General features: G+C 42.9%; 1 protein-coding gene across 18 annotated transcripts in view; it reads right to left on the minus strand.

The window, feature by feature from the left end:
- Positions 1-25663, minus strand: part of FRMD4B (FERM domain containing 4B) — a 360118-nt gene that overhangs the window by 115424 nt on the left and 219031 nt on the right. For 12 of the 18 annotated variants that reach the window (XM_074032676.1, XM_074032681.1, XM_005547586.4 and 9 more), the window contains 2 exons: positions 24926-25020; positions 15707-15799 (listed from right to left, as the gene is read on the minus strand). Coding sequence is in view for 8 of the 18 variants with exons in the window: in XM_005547586.4 (XP_005547643.3) it covers positions 15707-15799; positions 24926-25020 (188 nt within the window). In the remaining 10 variants the exon portion in view is untranslated. Of the gene's footprint in view, positions 1-15706; positions 15800-23612; positions 24015-24925; positions 25021-25663 lie in introns of those variants that run through there. The other 6 variants (XM_074032675.1, XM_074032680.1, XM_074032685.1 and 3 more) reach the window with 2 other exon arrangements.

Genomic DNA, 25663 nt, shown 5'->3' on the forward strand with positions numbered 1-25663 from the left:
TCAGGGCCTCACGCCTACCTGACCCCCATCCACTGGGTGAGTTTCAATCACACTTTTCAATCACTCTTTTCTTCCTTCCCATCCTTCCAGGCCCTGGGTTTTTCCTTTGGCTCAAAGCCAATCTCTCAGCAACCATCAATCTTGGTCTTTTCTCATGCAAATCAGGGTATTCTGGGCCTCACTACTCCACTCCCTTTCTAGGATTTTGCTTGTTCAATCTGTGAGACCACAGGTTGCAGGCAGGCCCCTCTCTCAGGAGAGCTCTGACAGCTCCGGGGTGAGGAGGGGAGGAGGCTGTCTTTAACAACTCTGTTTGCGTAATCCTGTACTGATGAGGCCAGCTTGCAAAGGCTGGCGCTCTGTGGTGGGCGAGTGGGCAAGCTAGGGGCCCGAAGTTTTCCTCACGTTCTGGAGCATTGGTGGATGAATAATGCATGAAGGGCCATCAAGCCCCAAGACAGCTCACTGCTTTGAGTCCGAAAGGGAATTTACTCTCAGACCAGTGAGAGTGAAGGCAAAGCCGGGCTAGGAAGTGGCCAGGTGGACCTATCCTTAGCTCTGCGGAATCCTGAGGGGGCTTGAGCCTTTGCTTCTCTTTTTCTCCCTTTCCACAGTGATGACACCTTTGATAAATAAATGCAGCTGAAAGGGCTGTGAAAGATTTTATCACTGAGACAGTAAAAACGTTCGAAACATTCCACCCTTTAACGTTGAGTCATCAAGGGAAGTTCCAGAAAGAGAACAAATCCTTTATATTTTTACTTACAAGCTTTTATCTCACTTATAAGTGAGGTTAATGAAGATGGAGGAGTGTTGGATTTATGAGAAGAGAAAGTTAAGTACGAAGGCGGTTAAGGAAATGAGGAGTTGGGGGGGAAAATAGGCTTTGGAATCCAAAAGATCGAGATGTAGTGTTTCAAGTCCACCATTTATTAGCTGTATGATAATAATGTTTCTTTGTGTCTTTCTAAATTGGGTGTCTTACCTCTGAGGAAAGAACAGAACTTTTATCTGAAGAATTCCAGTTCTTTCAATTTATCAGGTCTAGAGAGGCATTAAAATGGACAGCAATCAAGTCCTATTTCCCTCCTTGAGCTATGTATTTTTCTCCAGAAACTGCCTGGTATAGCCAAAACTAGCTGCACTGGACACATTAGTGTCCACTACCCCGGACACTATAACCCACATCCTGTAGCTCTACAATGGATAGCCAGGCCAGACGCAGTGGTTCACGCCTGTAATCCCAGCACTTTGGGAGGCTGAGGCGGGCACATCACTGGAGGCCAGGAGTTCCAGACCAGCCTGGCCACCATGGTGAAACTGTCTCTACTAAAAATACAAAAATTAGCTGGGCGTGATGGTGGGCGGGCACCTGTAACCTCAGCTACTCCGGAGGCTGAGGGAGGAGAATTGCTTGAGCCTGGAAGGTGGAGGCTGTAGTGAGCTGAGATTGCGCCACTGCAACTCCAGCCTGGGCAACAGAGGGAGACTCTGTCTCAAAAATAAAATAAACAAACAAACAAACAAACCCCCAATCACTGATCAACGTTATTTCTGTAAACCAAGGAGAATTAATTCCTGACAAACAACTTTTGTAACTGTCCCCTTTCTTGATTTGTCCTTTTTTTCTTTAAACACTTGGGCCTCTCCTTCTCCAGAGCACTTCTTAAGGCAACTTGGAAGTGTGTCCTGGGCTGCAGTCCTCAACCTTGTCCCAAATAAGCTTTCTATATTAATTTTGTCTCAGCTTTTCCTTTTGGGTAGACAGTATTCTCTTCTCCCATCAGTCTAGTTTCTTCTACTCTGAGCCCTGCTGCGTGGACTAGGAGAGTCACCTGACTCAAAGGCAGCCAAGATGTCAGGCGGTGAGGAGGCCTGGAAAGGAGCAAGTGCTACTCAACAGATGCTTTTTATATTGCATGATGAATGAGCCAACCGATTAACATGGGCTCTTAGAGACTGAGGGGCGGGTCAGGAGGGATTCAGTGGAGGCAGAGAAAGGCACTAAGCAGCAATCATGAGGCAGCAGAAGCCATGAAGTAGAGAGGGACAAGAGTCCACAGCAAGAGTTGATGGACCAAAGCAGGGTAGCCGAGTCACTGTGATGGCAGACACCAAAGTGAGGCGGACCAGAGGTTGGCTGCTGCTACAGGGCTAAGATGACCCATGTTACACAAGTTTCTGTGCATCTCCAAGAACCTTCCAGTTCAACTACTTGGTGGTGGCTGTTTCCTGCTTTCTTGGCTTTCCCATGCATTTGTATCCCTATCAATGAAGATAATATGAGCAGGCTTCCAGCGGGCAGCCCAATTAAGGGCAGCAGCAGGATCCCAGCCAACATTTCCCAAACTCTTACTAAGGTGCCTGCAATGTGCTAAGTGCTTCCCGATTGTTCTCTCATTTAATTATCACAACCACCTTGGGGAGGGACCTATGATGACCCTGATTTCACAGACTCAGACTCTTGAGTTTTAGAGATCTGCCTACCCGGTGGGGCTAGGTCTTGGTCTGGAACAATGACTTTGACTCTGTGGACAATGCTCTTAAGCAACATCTCCTGGGCTGCCACTCCCAGTTCACTCAACCAGCACTCAGCAGGAAGCTGAACCCTTAGTAATTGTGGGCATCTCAACAACGTAAAAAATAGGCAGAGAAATAAGACAAGTGTGACATTTTCACCAAAATGTTAACATATGTAGAAGTACATGTGTTCTCTATTGCTTCAATAAGCAAAACCACGGCAAAAGACTTAAGTTGAAGGATTTTGATTAACCTATAAAACATCTTTTTAAAAAAAGTTAGAGTAGTCTCAGAAGGGGAAGGCCTTTCCACAGGAAGAGATCTCCCTGTCCTAAAAAAATCCTAGGTCAGATTAGCAGAACTCAACATCTGCTTTCTACTTGAAATTTCTGAGATTATTTTTTTCCTTCACTTCTAATTACTTCAATAGACGTCTCTAACAGAGACTATTAAAAAACAGGGGGTCAATGAATTTTCTTACTAACAAAGCTCATAATAATTTCTTAATTTTATTTAAAATTTAGTCTTCACTTGAATTTCCCCATTGTCTCCAAAACTTATAAAAAATGAGTTCTGTGATTGTAACATTTAATAAGTAAAGCTGCACTGGTCTACGGCAACAGTCACATATGCAAAAGTCGTAAGGATCACTGGCTGGATATAAATGAGTGATGCTGACTAGATGGGTGAGACCTGCTTGGGGGACACCGGGACACATTTTTTCTACTCTACTAAAACTCCTTCATCAAGGTGTGGGTAGGTGACCCAAGGTAGGCCAGTCAGCTTCTCACCCTGGAGAATAAACATGATTAGAATGACCTAAAGATCAAAGATGGTTGGAGCTTATTTATTCTGCTAGCAGCACTCTGATGAAATTGTCCCTTGGTTTCTGCTCCCTAGATCCTTGCAAAAGCCCTGATCCCTGTCTTTTCTGAGTCCTTGTTAGTTCAGTTTTCCTTCCATTTTGTTTGTTAGCCACAAGTGGTTCTGTTGCTGGCAACCAGAGAACCCAAGTTAATACAGGGCTTCTTCTGTGCTAGGGATAATACAAAGTGCTCTACAGGAACCATTTTTTTTTTTTTTCATCTTTGGTACAACCAGATGCAGTAGGCAACAAATTATGAGCCCATTTTATAGATGAGAAAGCTTAGATACAGAGATGTCAAGTCCTCTTCTTTAGGCCATACAGCTAGCAAGTACTGGAGCCATGACTCAAACTGAGGTCTGTTAGACTTCTAAGTTCATATTCCAAGCCAATATGATATAACGCTTTCCTACAATAACAACCAAAATGAAATATAACATGTACACAATGCTGTGGGGGCCCACCAGCCTGATGCAATTAACTCAGCTTATGAATTAAGGGGAGAATGTTGCCAAACTGAAATCCATAGGACTAAGCGCCACAGGAGAGGGGACAGTTGAGCTGAGTCTTAAAGAATGCATGAGTTCACCAGGTAACACAGGTAGGAAGGGCACTCCAGGCGGAGCGCATATTAGCCAAACCAATCCTCTTGCTAGTCTTCGGGCATTGAAGAAACCACGTACAGGTTGCTGGGTAGCTTGGCGCCAAATCAGTTTGTGGTGCATCCAACTCTGAACAGATACCTTTGTACTAGAAACTGGGTTCACCTTGTTTTTGGAGCCCAGGCCCCTGACTACATCCTAGTCCCAGTAAACAGGTCTCTATCTTATTTCCCACTACTTTCTGGTGACCAGCCCTGGTGCCTCCTGCCTAGGCATCTGATTACCAGCTCTCTGAACCCACAATTCCATCTCTCCCTCAAGGGGACCATTGTAATGACTTCATATTTATGGAGTGTATGAAAAGTACATAGGAGCTTTGGGGGAAAAGGCTCTTCTCAGGCACACCTATCAACACACACCATGAACTGAAAATAAAATCTAGGACTTCTTAATGACATGAAATGGACTATCCCAGATTAATAAAATAAAGACCTTTTCTTTCAGCCTTTTTTTTGCAAAAGGATACTGTTTCCTTTTTGCATGCTTACTGTGAGCGATTTCACTAAGGTTCTGTTAAGTTGAAGCCCATGGTTAATTTTTCAGCTTCAGAAAGAACCCAGGCTTTTTGAATAGGCACACATTTTGGAGACAAACCTCAGCTTCACAAGCGTAATTTCTTGAGAAAAGAATTTGCTCAGGAAGGTTTTGTCTCTGCTATTTGGGCTCCTCCCATTAGCATTTTTTTCCTTTCTTGGTTGGCTTAACCACTCATTAGTGATGACAGAACATTACACCACAGTGACATGACAAAGACGGCTGGAAGGGACACAGCCCTGCCAGCCAGATGGCAACACATGGATGTCAAAGAGCACAACACCCAGTTGTTTGGAAGTGGCTCTCCTTTGAAGAGTCGCTTAAATTTACATGACCAATATTTTTGTCTTGTGGTATTTATTTCTAGTGGTCACAAGTCAACACTAGGGAGCGGGACAGACATTACTTTGAATCGTAGCTCCAACGCTGATCAGTCTTGAGGTCTTGGGGCAGCTGCTCTGCTCTCAGTGCCTCTTACTTCTCTTGCCCCACACACTGGAGAAATGACAGGGTTTGAAATGTGCTTAATGGAGGGGCGCTGTGGCTCACGCTTGTAATCCCAGCACTTTGGGAGGCTGAGGCAGGCGGATCACCAGGTCAGGAGACTGAGACCATGGTGAAACCCCGTCTCTACTACTACTACAAATACAAAACAATTAGCCAGGCATGGTGGCGGGCGCCTGTAGTCCCAGCTACTCAGGAGGCTGAGGCAGGAGAATGGCGTGAATCCGGCAGGCGGAGTGAGCGGAGATAGCGCCACTGCACTCCAGCCTGGGCGACAGAGCCAGACTCCGTCTCAAAAAAAAAAAAAAATGTGCTTAACATAGCAGGTGGCGTGTAGTTTAGTAGCCAATGAATGGCGGTGATTATTAGAATATTATTATCGCTCTACTGATGTGACTGTAATAAAAGGCACTGACTTAGTTGGGAACATCTTTAAAGCTTTAACTGTAACAACCAGAATAAAAATTCCAAGTATCTGGCCAGGTGCAGTGCCTCATGCCAGTAATCCCAACACTTTGGGAGGCCAAGGCAGGCAGATCACGTGAGGCCAGGAGTTCGAGACCAGCCTGGCCACCATGGTGAAAACTCATTTCACTAAAAATACAAAAATTAGCTGGATGTGGTGGTACATGCCTGTAGTCCCAGCTATTCAGGAAGCTCAGGCAGGAGAATCGTTTGAACTCGGAAAGAGGAGGTTGCAGTGAGCCGAGATTGTGCCACTGCACTCCAGCGTGGGTGACCGAGCAAGATTCTGTCTCAAAAAAAAAAAAAAAAAAAAAAAAAAAAAAAATCCAAGTATCTTTCCTACGTTCCTTCTCTCAAGGAAACAAATGCTACAAAAATGTCTGTTTTAACACAAAATGAGAAAATATTATGAAATGAATGCTCTTCTAACCAGTTTTGACTTTTCTTTCTCAACTGAGCATGGTTTCTTTGCTTCCCAGGGCCTTTGCGAGGTCCGAGTGATATCTTCAAAGAGGGTGAATTGGGCAAGAACTGCTCAATTATTTTGCATTCTGAACAATGCTGAGTTTGTGACTGGCGTCCAGCGAGGGCTAAATCAAAACACCTCATTCTGGGTTTCATTTAGTCACCATGAGTAATTTCAGGCATTTAACTGCAGCCACAGGCCTTGAAAGATTTCTATCAGATCCTCATCCACATTCTGAGCAGGGAGATATCTGTTTATTGCTTGTAATGACCCTGCAAGGTAGTCATATCTCACTTTATAATGCATGCTGAAGGCTGAAGTGTAATTTAAGTGTATTTCACTTTCTCCAAACACATCACTTTCTGCAAGCTATTATGCAGTGCTTATGGGAGTCCAATATGTTCCCTTTCATCTGTGGGAGGGGAACAGTCTTGGAGAATTCCCAGGGGAAGCACTGTTTGCTTCTACAATGTGCTCCTCTGCCAGGAATGCTCTTTCTCATTTCTGAATTTCCAGACATGGCTAGAACTAGAGAGGGCCTCCTGGTAAGCCTGTAGGAACCTGCCCTCTTGCTCCTTTCCCACAACATGACTCTTTCTGAGTTATCTGGAAGAGCTGGAGGCCCAAAAGAGTCAGGGCCTTGCTGTGACCTGCCAAGAAGGGGAGAGAGTCTTCTCCCCTAGGCAACCTGAAGTGTCAGGGGCATGTGAATTCCAAGTGCTTGCCTCTCCTCCTCTTTAAAACAGCCTGCTCTAGTCCTCCACAGGAAAGCAGGGACAGATGCTTTGAGAGGGAGTGGGGAGGGGAGGCAGGGGAGAAAAGTTGGGTGGGGAGGTAACATCTGGGCACGGTGAATAATGAAGATAAATGATAAGATCCTCTGCCCAGTGCAAAGGGGACTAGGTCAGACCCAAGCCAGACAATCCCAAATCTTTCATATTCAAAGGCTGTGACAGAAACATGATAGAATGTTTCACCCACTGAATATGTGGTTGAGGCAGCCTGTTATTTATAACGTAAAAATAGTTAACATTTATAGAGGGTCTACATTACCTGTTAGCACTTGGAATCCTCCAAAAACCCCCAAAGTAGGTGGGTGCTACCACCAGCTTCATTTTATAGGTGATGAAACAGGCCCGAGAGGGTGCCAGAAACTACACAGTGAGTAAGTGGAAGAGCTGGAATATGAACCTAAGAATGATGCTAAAGCTCTGTTCTCAATGTTTGGGTGGGGGTGTTTACCAATGCTGAAGACACTATTTGACTGTCAGCACTTGGGGAGTGTTATTGTTTATTTTGAAACAGGGTCTTGCTCTGCTGCCCGGGCTAGAGTGCAGTGGCCTGATCACTGCAGCCTCAACTTCCTGGGCTAAAGCCATCCTCCTGCCTCAGCCTCCTGAGTAGCTGTGACTGCAGGCACGCACTAAAATGCGAGGATAATTTTTGTATTTTTTGTAGAGACAGAGTTTCACAATGTTGCCCAGGCTGGACCTGAACTGGACTCAAGTGCTCCACCTGCCTTGGCCTCCTGAAGTGCTGGCATTACAGGTGTAAGCCACAGTGCCCAGCCTGGGAGCATTATTGACGTCAGTAGGTGGAGACCAGGGATCTGCTAAAGATCCTACAGCACAGCTTATCTCCCTACTATAAAGAATGGCCTGGTCCTCAGTTTCAATAGTGCTGCTACAGTGAAACCCTGCATTGAAAGCCGAGCTTCTAATTTCTGAGCTCTGCAGCTTCTTTCACCCTTCACAATATGGTTTCTTTCTTTTCTTTTTTTCTTTTGGAGACAGGGTCTTGCTCTGTTGCCCAGGCTGGAGTGCAATGGCGCGATCTGCAACCTCTGCCTCCCAGATTCAAGTGATTCTCCTGCCTCAGCCTCCCACGTAGCTGGGACTACAGGTGTGCACCACCACACCTGGCTAATTGTTGTATTTTTAGTAGAGACGGGGTTTCGTCATGTTGGCCAGGCTCTTCTCAAACTCCTGACCTTGTGATCCACCGGCCTTGGCTTCCCAAAGTGCTGGGATTACAAGCATGAGTCACTGCGCCCAGCCCCACCATACAATTTCTTTACTTTTGATGTTGCCTCTTCATTGTCCTGAGACACACACACACACACACACACACACACACACACACACACAGACACACACACACATCCTTTAAGTATTCATGGCCCATCTGTTTCTTAAAACTGTGGAAACACAGGCACACCCACCAAAAGATAGGACTGAAAGGTTTGAGAGGGGAGTGAGCAGATTTCTAAAAATAGTTTCTGATGCTTGCCCAGGGAATACACCAAGAAATAGAATCCTGTAAGAAACTGGAATCATGATCGAGCATGTGCTTCAGAGGATTCTGTGTCTTTCTTGAACTCTTGTGTGATAAGGATGTTGGATCCTCGAAGATGAAGGCCATTAACCGCCTGCCTGGAAGTTCAGAATAGGCTGGGCCAGTTAGGGGTCATGGGTGATACTGAGGCAACTGGCCTTTGTATTTCCCACGGTCTGGGGTATTGTGCATTCAGATGGGAGTGTGGTAGATGGGCAAGGACCTCTAGCTAACTCGCACACCTCCCGCAAGTAGCCTCAGCTCAGCCTAAGTAGGAGGAATCAGCTGTTTCTCTGGGCCTTTAAATCACATTCCTCCATGAAAAGATGCACTTTCCAGCCCTCTCGTTATTGTAAATCACCTACCCTCTGATGGCTTTAAACAAACGCATGCTTATCTGGTCACAAACATTTTATCCTTTCTTCCTCTTATCACTTTTCATAATTGCATTTAAAAAATTTGCTCAAGTAATATGTTCATTGTAGGAAAAAACACAGATGAGCGAAAAAGAAGAAAATAAAAATCGTCCCTACAATTATCCTACCTAGAGATTAACTATTGTTAACATTTTCAGCTTAGTTTCTATCTGTACAGATGTTTTATACAATATTTTACACAGAGTGTTATCATATCGCATGGACTTTTTGTGGTCCACTTCTTTCACCTAGAATATATTGGGAGCATCTTTCTATGTCAATAAGTCTCCCTCTTTACTACAGTCTGTCTTTATGTGTCACGTGTATTTGGCTCTCTTTAAAAAATTCTGGTGGAATGATGAGGACTCATGGGTTGTAGTCATGATGTTCCTTGAGTTAAACTCTTTCTAAAGATCTAACGTTCCAAAGACCAGGCCAGGAGTGATGAGAAGGCACTTTCCTACTACAGTAGGAAAGTGAGTTCTTCTCAGCCCTAAGAGTGGCAGACAATGCTTTAGGGTACCACTGAGTGGATACATGCGGTCCTAGGACCCAGCAAAAGTGACTTGGAAAGAGGAGGAGGAAAAGAAGGGAGAAGAAGAGGGAAGACCAATTGAAATGAAAAACAAAACAAATAATAAAGGGGATGAAAGAAGCCAAGATTCTGGCTTTGACTGGAACAAGGTGGTACCGGCCTGAGCCACCTCAGGTTGCCCTCCTCTGAGGGAATATGAGCTTCTCCAGTGAGGTCACGCCAAGGCCCTGCACTCCTAGTTAAATGCTTGCTTGCTCCTCACTGTCAAGCCTTTCAAATATTCACATCTGGGCTGCATTACCAAGAGGCCCATATGTTTGTGGAATATAATTTATGGCGACCAGATAACAACCCCCAGCCTGGGGAAGTCCCCCAGAAACCTGGTGGAGTTTGGACTCCTATGGAAATAGAGAACTGGTTAAATAAATTATGGTACCTAAATAAATTATGGTGCGTCTATACACACAGAGGTCACACACATATGTAGCACACCTCTTTGAGATTTTATAACTGGAAAAAAGAAGACAAAGGTTTAATCTTGAAGTCATAAAGGGAACACTATGTGCTTTTGCTTTACATATTTTCTTTTCTCTGTGCAGAAGCAGCATATGTTTCTGAGCTGCTCCCTCTATCCTGGGGAATATAAACCAGATATTTATTAACCCTTCAAATCTGTAGTACCTCAGGGTTTAGCTCAGGAGTAAATGAGACAATACTTGTCAAATAGCCTAGGGCCTGCTGGAGTTTATGCTACGTTTCGGTAGAGAGAAAACTTCTTGAGAGCAAGATCTCATGGAATTTTTCTTTTTCATAAATGCTACAATAAAAAAATTCCTTACATTTGCATAATGCTTTGCAAAATCATTTTGTATCCCCTGCTCTCTCTTCAATTCTCATAACCAACTTGTACCATCTCTGGTGAATGTGGAGTGAGACTCAGTCTGGTCCACCCCACTCACCTCTGGCCTGGACCATTGCAACAGTTTCCTAACTGGTCTTGCTGTGCCCTCCTGCCCCGTTCCAGTCTGTCCTCAATCCAGCAGCCAGAGTGAGTCTGTTTAAAATGGAAATTGGTTATGCTCTCAAGCTCAAAACTCATAGGCCCCAATACCCTACAGGCCAACCCCATGCCAACTCCTACTCATTTCCCTTTTGTAGGTTCTCTCCAGATACATGACTTCCTTCCAGGGGCTGGTACACACCAGGCATGCTCTTGCCAACCTGTCTGTGCACCTGCTGTTCCCCTGGCCTGGAAGAAACTTCCCCAGAAATGGGCCTGGGTCCTGGGTCCTTGTCTCATCTCCTGTATGTCTTTGTTCAATGCCACCTTCTTTGGGAGGCCTTCCCTGATCACTGTATTTAGAATTGCAGCCCCAGCTTTGCTAATATTCCCTTTTCCTCCTCCCTAATGGAACTTCCTCCATAACCCCTCACATAAGATGCTTTGCAGGTTTACTTTACTTAGTGTCAGTCTCTTTCCATTAGGCTGTATGCTTTATGGCTGCAGGATTTTTGTCATTTTCTTCTACCACTGCTAGATTTCCAGCATCTAGTATAGGGCCAGGCACGTAGCAGGAAATCAGCAACTATTTATCAGATGAATGGATAAACTGTTATTCTACAATGAATGCATTTGTTTATGTGTATGCAGACTATGATGGTAGAGATTTTTGCCTTCTTCACTATTGGGTCCTCAGACCTAGAATGGGGCAGAGCACAACGTAGCAAAACTCTAACACATAATGAATGAATGAAGGAAGAAATGTTTCTTCACAGCTTGGTGTAGCTCCTTCCAGGAATTTTCTCAGTATTTACAGATCTATATATGTTTATAAAACATACCAACTTCAAAAAACCTCAGTGTGATCACTTGAACTTCCCATGGCATAAATAGTAATCTCTGTTTTACAGAAGGACACTCATTCCCTATCTTTTTCAGATACAATGTATCTTTTCTCCTCAGATGCATGAACGATGAGATACATGACAACATCCCTGATAACAGTGACTTATTAAAGTAATGATTTATAAGAGGAGGGGTGGAGAGAGGGCTGGACAATGCACCCCTCCCTCCATGGCACTATATCAGAATCTGGGCTAGGAATGTGGAGTTGGAGGGGAGTAACTGTGTAGTCTGAAAAATTTCCCAAGATGATTCAGATATGCCCTGCCTCGCCTTCTGGAGAAGCTCTGAATTGCAATGTACTTTTTCATCTAATCTCTTTTGTTAAAGTGATTCATCATTTACTATAAAAGTGCCACCATAACCTACTGAACCTATCTTCATTGTTGGCATTAGGACTTCTAATTGTTTGCGTTGAAAATAACAGCGGTACACATGCTTTATGCTATCACTGAAGGGACTTCTTTTTCATTGTGCATTAACTATTTGGTGACCACACACCTCAGTGTCCATGAATGAGGGGCTTCTGTGCTCCATGTTCCAGTGCATGCAGCAGTACTGTGCTGACGCAAGAGGTGAGGACCCCAATCTCAAAAGAGGTCCCCTGCACTTCCAGAGGCTCCTAAAATGAGCGAACATCAAGACAGAACCAAATGCTATCTTTGGCTCTCTACTCTTCAGTCAAACAAGCAACCTGGAGATTTGTTGATGGTGTCTACTGGGATAGAAGTATTACCAATAGTTCTGTTTTCTCCAAACAGGAGGCTAGAGACCCTCTGAGGAGCAACTCACTTCACTGGAGCACAAAACAACCCCATTTGCAAGACCTCCACAGAACCAGCTACGCTCCACAGTGACCTCGGTCAGTTCACGAAATTCTTTGGCGTGTGCTTTTCCTTTATCATTTCCTTAATTAAATTGGAGTAAAAACAACTACTTAATTGGAATAACAACAAAGACTATTATGATCTCACTATACTGTTGGGAGGAAGAACTAAGTGAATAATTAAAAACTTGATAAGGGTTTTAAACATGCAAGTAGTTAAGGGAAAGTAATGCGAAGTGATTATGGGACACTCTTGAGATAACACTCCAAGTAAGTGCTGAAACTCATGAACAAGCAGCAGGTCACTCTGGAATTTCAGGAACCTGCTTGGAGAAGATAGAGAGCCTTATGAATGACTGTACAGAAAGGGAGATAGAGTTTACTCCTTTGGTATTCTGTGACCCCAAACAGACCAGATATTAGCTGTCAAAGAATCTACACAAATCTGGTTACTACCTAGATGGTACTTGTTAGATTTTCTGAAGACATATGCTTTCATTGAGTAGATGACACTACAGAAACACTACACCATGTGCACAAAAGATGAAAGGGCAATGATGTTAGGTGCAACCTATTTTTTTTTTTTTTGCGACGGAGTCTCACTCTGTTCTCCATGCTGGAGTGCAGTAATGCGATCTTGGCTCACTGCAACCTCCACCTCCTGGGTTCAACCTATTCTCCTGCCTCAGCCTCTGGAGTAGCTGGGATTACAGATGCCCACCACCAAGCCTGACCAATTTTTTGTATTTTTAGTAGAGATGGGGTTTCCCCATGTTGGCTAGGCTGGTCTCGTACTCTTGACCTCAAGTGATCTGCCCACCTTGGCCTCCCAAAGTGCTGGGATTACAGGTGTGAGGCACCGTGCCTGGCCAGCTGTAACCTAAATTTTAATAACAACTAGAAATAGCCTTAATGCTTAAATAAATAGATTTTTATATACCCAAGGAAAGATCTCCAAGTTGCAAAGAAAAAAGAAATTAATTCATCAAACGATTTACCCTATTTTTCTAAGAATGGGGGAAACTTGGGGGTCGAGGGGAAGGTTGGAGGTGGTGAAGAGTAATTTTTACTTTTCATTTCATTCATATAATTTGAAATGTTTATAGTGATAATATAATTCTCTCTGAAAAAGTATATTTTATTTATGTTGGGCCATTTTCCCTACACAACACAAGATTAAAACTTCACTATTCTCTGACTCCTGCTTAAGTACTAATATGCTGTTTAACCTCTTGCCTACTAGTTCTGTTTTTTTTTTTTTTCCATTGCCATGGACACAAGCATTCATGTCACCCTCTTTCCTGGAAACTGAGTGGTTTTTTTCTTTAGGATTTCTGTGTACTTTTCCATACCAGCTCTGCTCCTAGACAAATCACTACTAAGCTGCCTCCTTCCTGGGTTTTAAAAATATAATTACTTCTGGCAATTAAATTACTTCTTGTTGTTGTTACTCCAATTTAATTAAAGAAATTATATTCTAAACCAGATTTCAGACCCAAAAGCAAGAAAGAAATTGGAAGTGGCTAACACTTCATTTGTTCAGTATGGAGCAGCAACTCTCCACAATCCCCACTGATTCACACAAAAAAGAACTTTCCGTTTTGTTCTGAGACAGGGTCTCTGTCACTCAGGCTGAAGTGCAATGGCATGATCAAGGCTCACTGCAGCCTTGACTTGGGCTCAAGCGATCCTCCCACCTCAGCCTCCTGAGTAGCTAGGACCACAGGTACCCACCTCCACACCCAGCTAATTTAAAAAATTTTTTGTAGAGATGGGATCTCATTATGTTGCCCATGCTGGTCTCAAATTCCTGGACTCAAGTGATTCTCCCACCTCAGCCTCCCAAAGTGTTGGGATTACAGGCATGAGCCACTGTGCCTGGTCAAAAAAGATTTCTTTAAAAATGTATTCTGTCATATTCTCATACTTTTGAATTTCACGGAACAGACTCAATTAAAATTAAAAGTATCTGTAAAATGTGACAGAATGTTGCCAGCTAATCAGTAAAAAAGCCCCCCCCAAAAAAGGATGAAACCTATACCTTCATGGCATAAAACGAAGTACATTTTCATCTTCCAAAAATTAACATTATCAGGCATGGTGGCTCACGCCTGTAATCTCAGCACTTTGGGAGGCTGAGGCAGGTGAATGCTCGAGCCCAGGAGTTTAAGGCCAGCCTGGACAACATGGCAAAACCTCATCTCTACAAAAAGTACAAAAAATTAGCGGGGTGTGGTGGTACGTGGCTATAGTTCTAGCTACCTGAGAGGCTGATTGTTTGAGCCCGGGAGGCCGAGGTTGTAGTGAATCAAGATTGTACCACTGCACTCCAGCTTGGATGAGAGACTGAGATCCTGTCTCAAACAAACAAACAAAAAAAAACAAAAATTAACATATAATCAGAATACAGGACAATTCTTCAGGTTCATCTAGCTTTATGAGAAGAAACTAGATTTATAAGAAACTTACCACCTTACCTCATTTTATCATTTTTAACTTCCTACCAACAGAACAAAATTTATCATAAAATTTTCATCAAACTCAGGAAAGTGGGGAGAGGGGGTCAGCACATAAGAAGGGCTTTCAGCTCCATCAGTAATGATTTCACCTCAAGCTAGGTAGAGAAACATAGGTATTACTTCCTGTTTTTGTTTTGTTTTGTTTTGTTTTTGTTTATGAGATGGAGTCTCACTGTTGCCCACCCCGGAGTGCAGTGGTGCAATCTTGGCTCACTGCAACCTCTACCTCTGGGTTCAAGCGATCCTTATGCCTCAGCCTCATGAGTAGCTGGGATTACAGGAGCACATCACCAAGCTCAGCTAATTTTGTTTTGTATTTTTAGTAGAGATGGGGTTTCGCCACGTTGGCCAGGCTGGTCTCAAACTCCTAACCTCAAGTGATCCACTTGCCTCAGCCTCCCAAGGTGCTGGAATTACAGTCATGAGCCACTGTGCCCAGCCGGTATTACATCTTATAACATTTTTTGTTTGTTTGTTTTAGATTGTGAACTAAAAAAATAGTTCTAGCATGAGATGGATTTGAGAAATTACTGATCTAGTTGAATGCATCCATTTCAGGATACAGTTAAGTGACTTGCCCAAGCAGACCTCAGAGAACAAGTCAAGGACTCTGCATTATTTTCAGCAGTCTCTGTGCATGTGAATGGAATTCAGGTCCCTGTACTGTTAATTATTTCCTTAAGCGTTTGTTTGTATTTTATGCTCTATTCAAATTAAGGCATCAAATTGTATAAAATTCAATTATTTCCAAGTCTGTAGAAAACATTATTGCTACATAAAATGTAATAGCAAATGTTTGTCATATTTCAAATAATAGGAATCTTAAAGATATGTTGAGTGAGAAACAGGCTTATGTATTAAAATATATTACCCATGTTTTTCAGCTCTAAATTGATCTAAGAGGCTTTGAGGAATACAGGAAGGCAACTCTATCCTTCATCTTCAAAGAGAACAGCTCTACAGTATCTATGGTAACTTGGTCCTCAGACCCAGACAGTAGAGAATCTCTTTCAAATGATAATGTTCTGATAGGTCTCTCCTCTTTTTATTCGCTATCTCTAATCACCAGAAATGTAAAACACAGAAAAGAAAACACACACGAAAACCAAAAATAACAGAAAAAAAGAGGGATGCTAACTGGGTCTGTGGATACATACCTCACAGCAAAGTGCAAAACGGTTGGGCCTGGTTTCTTGGGCAAATCATGGTCAAGAACTCGGTGGTCTAACTGTAGCCAGTTCTGCTGACCTCTGTGAGAGCAAAGCAAAGAAAAAGGATTCAACAGAAAGTCAGAAAAGTTCAGCAACATACAGTGTTGGCAAAGCTGTGGGGAAATCGTTGCTCTCATATACTGATGGTAGGAGCACAAAAACTGTGAAAGCACTTGCTTCTGAACCAGCATTTCCATTTCCAGGAGTATATCAAGGCAAACTTGCACATGTGAGAAATAATTTGTATATGAAATCACTCGCTGTGGCATCATTTGAAATAGCAAAAGGGGTGGAAATAACTTCAATGTCCAAGAGGATATTGTTTAAAAAAATTATTTAAAACTATAGAGTGGCCAGGCACCAGTGGCTGATGCCTGTAATCCCAGCACTTTGGGAGGCCGAGGCAGGCAGATCACCTGAGGTCAGGAGTTCGAGACCAGCCTGGCTAATATGGTAAAACCCTGTCTCTACTAAAATAAAAAAAAATTAGCCAGGCATGGTGGCGTATGCCTGTAATCCCAGCTAGTCGGGAGGCTGAGGCAGGAGAATCACTTTAACCTGGGAGGCAGAGGTTGCAGTGAGCCGAGATTGCGCCATTGCACTCCAGCCTGGGCAACAAGAGTGAAATTCCGTCTAAAAAACAAACCAACCAACCTCCAACCCCCCCCAAAAATAAACAAACAAACAAACCAAAAAACTATAGAGTGAAATACAATGCAGCCATAAAACAGGCTGAAGAACATGGGTGTGGTGGTGCACACATGTAGTCCCAGTTATTCAGGAAGCTGATGCAGGATGATTGCCTTGAGCCCAGGAGTTCGAGGCTGCAGTGTGCCATGATCACAGCTGTGAACAGCCACTGTACTCCAGCCTGGGCAACATAACCAGACCCTGTCTTTAAAAAAAAAAAAAAAAAGCCAGAAAGCCTCTTTATAAACTTATTTTGAACAATTTCCAAGGTACAATATTAAATGAAAAAGCAAGATGCATAGCAGCAAGTATACAGCCATTTTTTAACTTAAACAAAGAACAAACATACATATGTGCATGTATATATTACAAAAATCTGAGAGGAAAAACAAAAAACTGGTAACATTAGTTGACTTTCGAGGTAAAAAACTAGGCCATATGTTAATATTACATTTTTAAGAAATATGAAATATTTTAGATAATCAAAGAGAAAACTTCTGGTTCAATGAAATACAATACACAGGTTGGGTGTAGTGGCTCACGTCTAGCACTTGTAATCCTAGCACTTGGGAGGCCAAGGCAGGCAGATCGCTTGAGCCCAGGAATTTGAGAGCAGCCTGGGCAGCATGGTGAAACCCAATTTCTACAAAGAATACAGAAAAAATTAGCCCAGTGTGGTGGTGCGTGCCTCCTGTCCCAGGTTCTACGGAGGTTGAAGTGGGAGGATCACTTAGGCCCAGGGAAGTCAAGGCTGCAGTGAGCTGTGATCATGCCACTGCATTCCAGCCTAGGCAACAGAATGATACCCTGTCTCAAAACAAAAGCAAAAACAAAAACAAAAAACCAGACACACAACAATAACACAGCTTTTTAAAAAAGTACAGGGTTGATGCTAGGCACAGTGGCTCATGCCTCTAATCCCAGCACTTTAGGAGGCTGAGGTGGGAGGATTGGCTAAGGTGGGAGGATTGCTTGAGCCCAGGAGTTTGAGGCTGCAGTGAGCTATGATTGTGCCACCGCACCCCAGTCTGGACAACAGAAGGAGAACTTGTCTCAAAAAAAAAAAAAAAAAAAAAAAGGCCAGGCACGGTGGCTCATGCCTGTAATCCCAGCACTTTGGGAGGCTGAGGTGGGCAGATCACTTGAGGTCAGGAGTTCAAGACCAGCCTGGCCAACATGGTGAAACCCCGTCTCTACTAAACATTCAAAAATTAGCTGGGAGTGGTGGCGGATGCCTGTAATCCCAGCTACTTGGGAGGCTGAGGCAGGAGAATCACTTGAAGCCAGAAGGCAGAGGTTGCAGTGAGCCGAGATCGTGCCCCTACACTCCAGCTTGCGTGACACAGCAAGACTCCATCTCAAAAAGAAAAAAAAAAAAGTACAGGGTCAAATACTCTCTGAGTGCCACTTCTGTATATATATTATGGGCTTACTGAGATTTAAGCATGTACTTGCTTATTTTACTTACTCAAGAGCCTCACCAAGTTCATAAACAGTTCTCTCTAGATTTCGACCCTTGAGGTATCAAAAGGACACTGGGGCTCAGAACTGTTTACGTGCCTTTTCCGAGGTTGTCCAACTAGTTCATCCATTTTAGGCTATAAATTCCCAGAGGGCATAGACCCTCTTTTACTTGCTTACATAAAATTCAATCTAAGAACATGCTGATGGTGGTAGGATAGCGTGTCAAAATGTAATAAAATCTAGAATGGGCCAGAAGACATTTTCAAAAACCTTTTAGTCCTTGAGTAAAAAATTAAAAAACAAAATCAGAAAATTCTAGGCTGTATTCATTATAAGTAAACAGGAAAAGTGAGAATAAATAATAATATTAGCAGTAGTAATAATAACAATAGCTAGTCTCTATTGAGCAATGACCCTGTGCCAACCAAGTTGGAACTCTTTATACATTAAAGCTATATTTTACAATAAGCCAGTGAGGAAAGTGCTAGAGCTGGGATTTGAATTCAGGACTTCCTTTCTTCCTCCCTACTCCCCGCCACCCCACCCAGTGGACTTGTATATAAAAGTACCCAGGACTTTCAGTACTGGAGAAAATGAGACCAGAGGGTTGAATCAGCTTTTATTTTATTTTATTTATTTATTTATTTATTTATATTTTTTTGAGACGGATTCTCGCTCTGTCGCCTAGGCTGGAGTGCAGTGGTGCGATCTCGGCTCACTGCAAGCTCCGCTTCCCGGGTTCACGCCATTCTCCTGCCTCAGCTTCCTGAGTAGCTAGGACTACAGGCACCTGCCACCACGCCCGGCTAATTTCTTTTTTTTTTTTGTATTTTTAGTAGAGACGGGGCTTCACCGTGTTAGCCAGGATGGTCTTGATCTCCTGACCTCGTGATCTGCCCACCTCGGCCTCCCAAAGTGCTGGGATTATAGGCTTGAGCCACCGCGCCCGGCTGAATCAGCTTTTATAATGACTTCTGACTCAGTCTCTGATACTTAGCCGGTTAAACGCTGGAAAGAGTGTGTCTTTGTTTCCATAGTTACAAGACAAGGCTTTTGATACCTGTTCCCAGCTTTCCTTGCAGGAATATTATAAAGATAAATAAGCTGATTAAGTAACACAAGGGGAGGTCCTTAGAACTACTGCACTTGTGTGTAAAACATAATAAGATAGGAGACTGACATTAAGAGAGTCTTACACTATATTTCATCAAGTTTAGGATGCCACTGATTTAAAGACACATCCCAGTTTCACAGATGGTCAAATGTGTGTCTTAAAATATATAACATATTTTATAGTATCAGATCTCAAAAGTTTTCTTAGGAAAGATGTATGATTTTAAAAGCATAACAGGCTAGACATGGTGGCTCACACCTGTAATCTCAGCATTTCAGGAGGTTAAGGCAGGAGGATCACTGGAGCCCAGGAGTTCAAGGCTGCAGTGAGCTATGATCATGCCACTGCACTCCAGCCTGGGAAACAGAGTGAGACCCTGTCTCTAAAAAGAAATTGAAAGCATAATGTATATTTGTATGAACTTGCATGGAATGGTGTCTATGAAAGAATGAAGCAAGTTGTACAATAACACATACAGCATAAACCAATTATGTTAACCACAGATGCATGCTCAAAACACTATTAAATATTGATGAACATTTTTAGATATATTTCTGGAGAGTCACACAGCAACTTGCTAGTACTGGTTACCTCTGTGGAAGAAACTACAGTTGCAGTGGGAAGGTAATCAAAAGGGACTGGGCTCAACCATGACATTAAAGAAGATATTCATGCATATATAATATGAAATAGTTTTTTAAAAGGATAAATTACAAATTAGATTTAAAAAAAAAATCTACCCACAATCTCATCAAGAGGAAAAAGTCTAGAAGAATTTTTTTTTAAAATGCCCATAATTCTACTACTGAAATGTAATCAAGGTTACTTATTGCTTATAACTTGCTTTTGTCAGGTTTTCCCATCAGTAAATATAATAGACCTAACCAATATCTTAAAAAGACAGCCATATCCACCCCTATCAGGAGTGCAGACCAACCACAAAGCAAGTTTTATTTTTGGCTAGAATTATATCAACAGAAGGCCCATTGTCACAGTCCCATTGGAAGGGACAGTGATCAAAAGTCACAGTTGTGTTGTAAAGTCCATTTGTTATTTCTTGGTTAACAAAGCTTATTTAGCAAAGCCTTTCAAAACATGAGAAAGCAAAACAAAAAATGAAATGGGTGAAGAGATGGAACCATTATGGTGACCTGAAGGGCTGGTGCCTCAGGAGGGCCGTGACTGCCCTCTAGGGGTGAAAGACTCACTCTGCACACAGAGCTGCGCAAGGCACTAACAAGCGTAATCTCAGAAACTCTATCCCTCTCCCTATAACGTGACCTTGAATCTGTTGTCGGTCATCATCACTGCTTTTATTATGTAATTGCCATCTATTTTTCCGTTTCTCCTCTTGGTCTGTGGATGAGTTGTAGACAGTAGCTACTTTCATTGACAAAATGTTCCTTTCAGCTTTGCCTTCCTCTATTTAAAGTTCACCAAAGGCAAAAGACGCTTGTGGCATCTAGGCTGGAAAATGCAACTCAGACGGCATCCTGGGAGGGCCCTCACTCAGTGGTTTTACGGGGGCGAAGGGAGGCAGGAGGGAAGTGCTGAAAGAAAATACTTTCCAAAAATATTTACCAGACAAAGAAAAAGCACTAGGCTTGTGACCAAGACATTCCAAGGAGACACCCTTAGACATCAGCAATTTTCCAGGCCCGCTCCCCAGAAAGGTAGAAATGGCCAATTTCCACCCCCTCAACAGCCCCGCTCATACTTCTTCTGAAAATAAACACGACTAGAGCCAGGAGACACCTCCCCAAACTGGTCATAATTCAGAAAGAGACTCTGCCTTCGCTTGCAGGGGAGTGCACAGAGGACATTTTGGAGCCAGGGTTCTTGGAAAGAACATAACTATAGTTACCTCCTTTGGCTCAGCCAAAGGCTGTGTGAGCCATTCTTCTCCCAGCGTAGTTTTGAGAAAGAAATCTCAGAGCAGACAACGAGAAGGGTGGCCCAAATAATTGAAGGAAGTCATTCCTATTATTCCTTTTCTTTTTAATTTTTGGACAGAGTCTCGCTTTGTCACCCAGGCTGGAGTGGCACAGTCTCGGTTCACTGCAACCTCCACCTCCCGGGTTCAAGTGATCCTCGTGCCTCAGGTGCCTGAGTAGCTGGGATTACAGGCGCCCGCCACCACGCCCAGCTAATTTTTGTATTTTTAGTACAGATGGGGTTTTGCTGTGTTGCCCAGGCTGGTCTCAAACTCCTGACCTCAGGTGATCCACCCACTTCGGCCTCCAAAGTGTTGAGATTACAGGTGTGAGCCACCACACCTGGCCTATTATTTCTTTTCTTTCTGAAGAGAAAGTCTTACAGTCTGAACCCCTTACTTATGCACTGTCTGGTTTATATTCCACTGAGCTTGGAGCTTTTCCCGAAGCCTCCCATGTGGCCAGGACCCTCTTTTCCAGTCTGCCACAAACATTGCAGCCTGAGGGACCTCTGACATTGCAAGTCAAAAGCCACATTCCTCCTCCCTATAACATCCTTCCATGGCCTGGATGTGCCTCCTCTATCTGTGTGACTAACAAGGCTCACCTATGATCTTGTCCCCATGATCATGCCAACGTCTTCAACCTTGGGCAAATGTACCTTGTTCGTTGCCATGTTCATTCATTTGCCCACAAAATAACTCTTGCCTAGAATGTCACCTCCCATCTCCCCTCCCATCTATTTAAAGTCTACCTGACCTGCAAGATCCAATTTTAGTTAGTCGTCTGTGTGACGCCTACTCCAGTCCTCCTTCAGTTTCCTTCTCAACACTCCCTTATTGCAATACATTGGGACGATAGCTCCCTTTTATTGTGGGCCTGTGAGATATACTCTGCATACCTCACCTGATTTAATAGTATTGAATACTAGTACCCTATTATAGGTGCCTTATGTAGTACATACTATATAAGTCACTATTATTATGTCCAGCATACAGATGAGAAAACTTGAGTGTCAAGAGATGTTAAGTAACTGATCTAAGGTCACACAGCTAGCTATCAAGATTGTCTGATACCTGCTCCTGCCTCCCTCTCAACCCTCATCCTGTACCACTTTGCCTCTTAATCTCTGTACTCTCATCACACTGGCTTTGTTTTTGTTTGGGACAGGATCTCGCTCTGTCGCTTGGGCTGGAGTGCAGTGGTGAGATCATGGCTCACTGCAACCTCCACTTTTTGGGCTCACGCAATCCTCCCACCTAAGCCTCCCGGGGAGCTGGGACTACAGATGTGTACCACCATGCCCCCTTACTTTTTTTTTTTTTTTGTATTTTTAGTAGAGATGGGGTTTCACCATGTTGCCCAGGCTGGTCTGGAATTCCTAGGCTCAAGTTGGTCTGACTGCCTCAGCCTCCCAAAGTGCTGGGATTAGAGATGTGAGCCACTGTGCCCAGCCTTGTTTTTTCTTTCTCAAAAAACAAATCACAAAAGTCATGCTCAGCCCCACCTCAGGAGTTTTGCACTGGTTTTTGTTTGTAATGCCTCCCCAAATTTTTGCACAACTGGCTCTTGCTTTTCATTACATGTCACCTCCTAGATCCTGTCCTAGTCCACCCTGTCTAAAACTGACCTCAAGTTTTCTTGGTCATGGCCTTTTATGTTCTTCAATGCAATTATACTTGCTGATATTCCTTTGATTTATCTGTTTGTTTACTTGTTATGCTAGACTATGCCATTGCAATATGAGCTCCATAAAAGCAGGGGCCTTGTCTGTGTTACTCCTAGCTGAATCCTTGTGATCTAGAGCAACACCTGGCATTGAGCGGGCATTCAAAAACTATTTTATTTTCTATTTTTAGAGATGGGGTCTTGCTCTGTTGCCTCGGCAGGTGTGCAGAGGCGTGATCATAAGCTCACTGTACCCTTGAACCCCTAGGCTCACGCAGTCCTCCCACCTCAGCCTCAGTCTCCTAAGTGTCTAGGACTAGAGTTGTACATCACCACACCTGGCTGATTTTTATTATTTTTTTTTTTTTTGGTAGGGATGGGGTCTCATTATGTTGTCTAGGCTGGTCTTGAACTCCTGGCCTCATGTAATACTCCCTCCCTTGGTCTCCCAAAGTGCTGGGATTACAGGTGTGAGCCACTCTTAATGTAAATATATATATATTTGAGACAACGTCTCACTCTGTCACCCAGGCTGGACGGCAGTAGTGCCATTGTTATAGCTCACTGCAGCCTCCACCTCCTGGGCTCAAGTTGTCCTCCCACTTCAGCCTCCCGAGTAGCTGGGACTACAGATGTGTGTCACCATGCCTGGCTGATTTTTTTTAATTTTTATTTTTGTAGAGATAGGGTCTCCCTATATTGCCTAGGTGGCTCTGAAACTCCTGGACTCAAGGGATCTGCCCATCTCGGCCCTCCAAAGTGCGGGATTGTAAGTGTGAACTATCGCACCCAGCCATTATTTTTTCAATGAATAAATTACTCCAATATTCATGTTGTTTACCCCTATTCTATGTGACCTCTGCCTAAATTATAGTCCTTATAGCAGTTACAATTTATACCACATAACCTAGCCATTGTATATTTATGGCTTTATGCCTTATACTGTTTGCTATGATTTCATCCACATTTGGAGTCAGCCTACATTTGTGCATGTTCAATCGCTGATTCGCAGGAGTTGATGCTGGCTATGGACGTCGGCATTTCCCATTTCATCCAGTAGAGGACAGGTCATACAGAGCCTCTCAAATGGTAGCTGCTGCGTGATTCAGAGTGAGGTGAGAGATGTCTAGTGTACTCTCTTCTGCCTTGTCGAGTCCTCTTTGGGAAATATCCTCAGTCCAGAATCAAAGTTTTCAGGTTTTTCTACTCCTCCTGATAACTCAGCTGCCTGGTTTTTGCCCAGCGCAAGTCCTGAGCCTGCTGGCATATCCTGGAGGTCCTAGGCTCACAGCCCACGCAGGCTGAGAATGATCAGAAGCCACAAGATGTTACAAGCAAATTAACTCTTTCTTGAGATGATTTTCCACCTGATTAAACTGAAGAACTGAAAAACATTTAAATTGGCAGCATTATGAAAAGAATGCTGGGTGGTTGGCCAACATATTTTATGTCTGGAACACATCTTCTTGCATTTTAATATTTAAGGAGCTCTTTGGAAATTATCTGCAGAAAGAGGAAGGATTCCTCTGATAATGTATTGGGCTGCATATAATGTGGCAAATTGGGCTGCCATAAAAAAGACAGACAGATACACACACACACACACACACGACACACACACACACACACACACACACACAGAGAAAAGAGCTAGTAAGTCCAAACACATTTGCTTAGTGTTAAATCCCCATGAATTTTATTTTTATTTACCTGCTTTGTTTTGGGGGAGCATATATATTGTTGACAAATACATACAACATTCAACAACTTAGCATAAAAGGCAAAAGGAAAAAAAGAAAAAGATAGTTGAGAAGGCAACATAAAATGGACCTACGTGGTAGTTTAAAAGTTCCTTCCGTATTAAACTATATACATGTTTTTTGAGTGGGCCACAAATTTGCCTTTAAGCTCTCTTGCCACCAACACCAACACATCAACTCAGTTTCAAGATGTGAGTTAATATTTAGTATTTCTATCACTGATATATAAGATAATTAGCAAGCACAATCACATTCAAAGACATGAGAAGCTACACTGGAATCAGGAATAACAAACTCACTACTACAAATTTCTAAAACACTTAAACAATATTTTGAGTTCCTAAAATGGTCCGTATCCCTTTTCTTCTCCCTTTGCAATAGTCCTAGGAGAAAAATCGCATATTAAAAAACCTTTAGCTAAGCAGGACACATTCTGAATCCCGGAGGACTTATTTCCTTTTTTGTTAATCATGGATGACAGCAAGTAGGTAGCCCAGGCAAACGGTAAAGCATCTAAAACTATTAAAAGACTTACGTGTCATCTATGAATGTTATTCCAAAATACTCCTTTTCTTTCAGGTTGAAATGTGAAGCCACTAGGTCCAGCAACTCTCTTGCTAAAAGTTTGGGCTGTCAAAATAAAAATCTGGTTAGAAGCAATTTGGTTGCCTCTCTCTTACTGCTACCACCTTCCTCTGCCCTAGACAGTTTAAAGCAGCTTTTGTTTATTTGTTTGTTTTCTTTTATTACCTGCCCTTGTTTGTGGATTAGGTTGATGTAATATAGACAATTCTTTAAGAATTGTGGGAAGGAGAAGAGATGGGAATAGGAATATCAATGAGACTATTGTTTTCATGTGTTTGCAATTTCCCCTCTAAGGTGCACTTACTAAGATGTTTTGGAAAAAATACTCTTTTATATGTAATGTGGTGCTAATGCCCAAGACAAAGAATATTAAACACCTTGCTGCTTGGTTATCTATGATATATAAAAGATTGTGGGAATCATTTTGCTTCTTGGTGGCCAGTTGAAGAAGCCCAAGACTCAAAGTTGTGGGGCTGCTAACGAAAATAATAATAATAATAATAATAATAATAATAATAATAGTTTCCATGTACTATGCTGAACTTATATCCATTATCATTTAATCCTTATAATGAGCTATGAGGTAGGCTTTTTATTTCCATTTTATAAATGAGTCAACCAAGGCCCAGAGTGGTTAAGCACCTTGCTTGATGTTACATAGTGAGTAAGGCCAGGGATCTGAACCTAG

Source organism: Macaca fascicularis, chromosome 2 (assembly GCF_037993035.2).
Source record: "Macaca fascicularis isolate 582-1 chromosome 2, T2T-MFA8v1.1".
Classification (NCBI taxonomy): domain Eukaryota; kingdom Metazoa; phylum Chordata; class Mammalia; order Primates; family Cercopithecidae; genus Macaca; species Macaca fascicularis.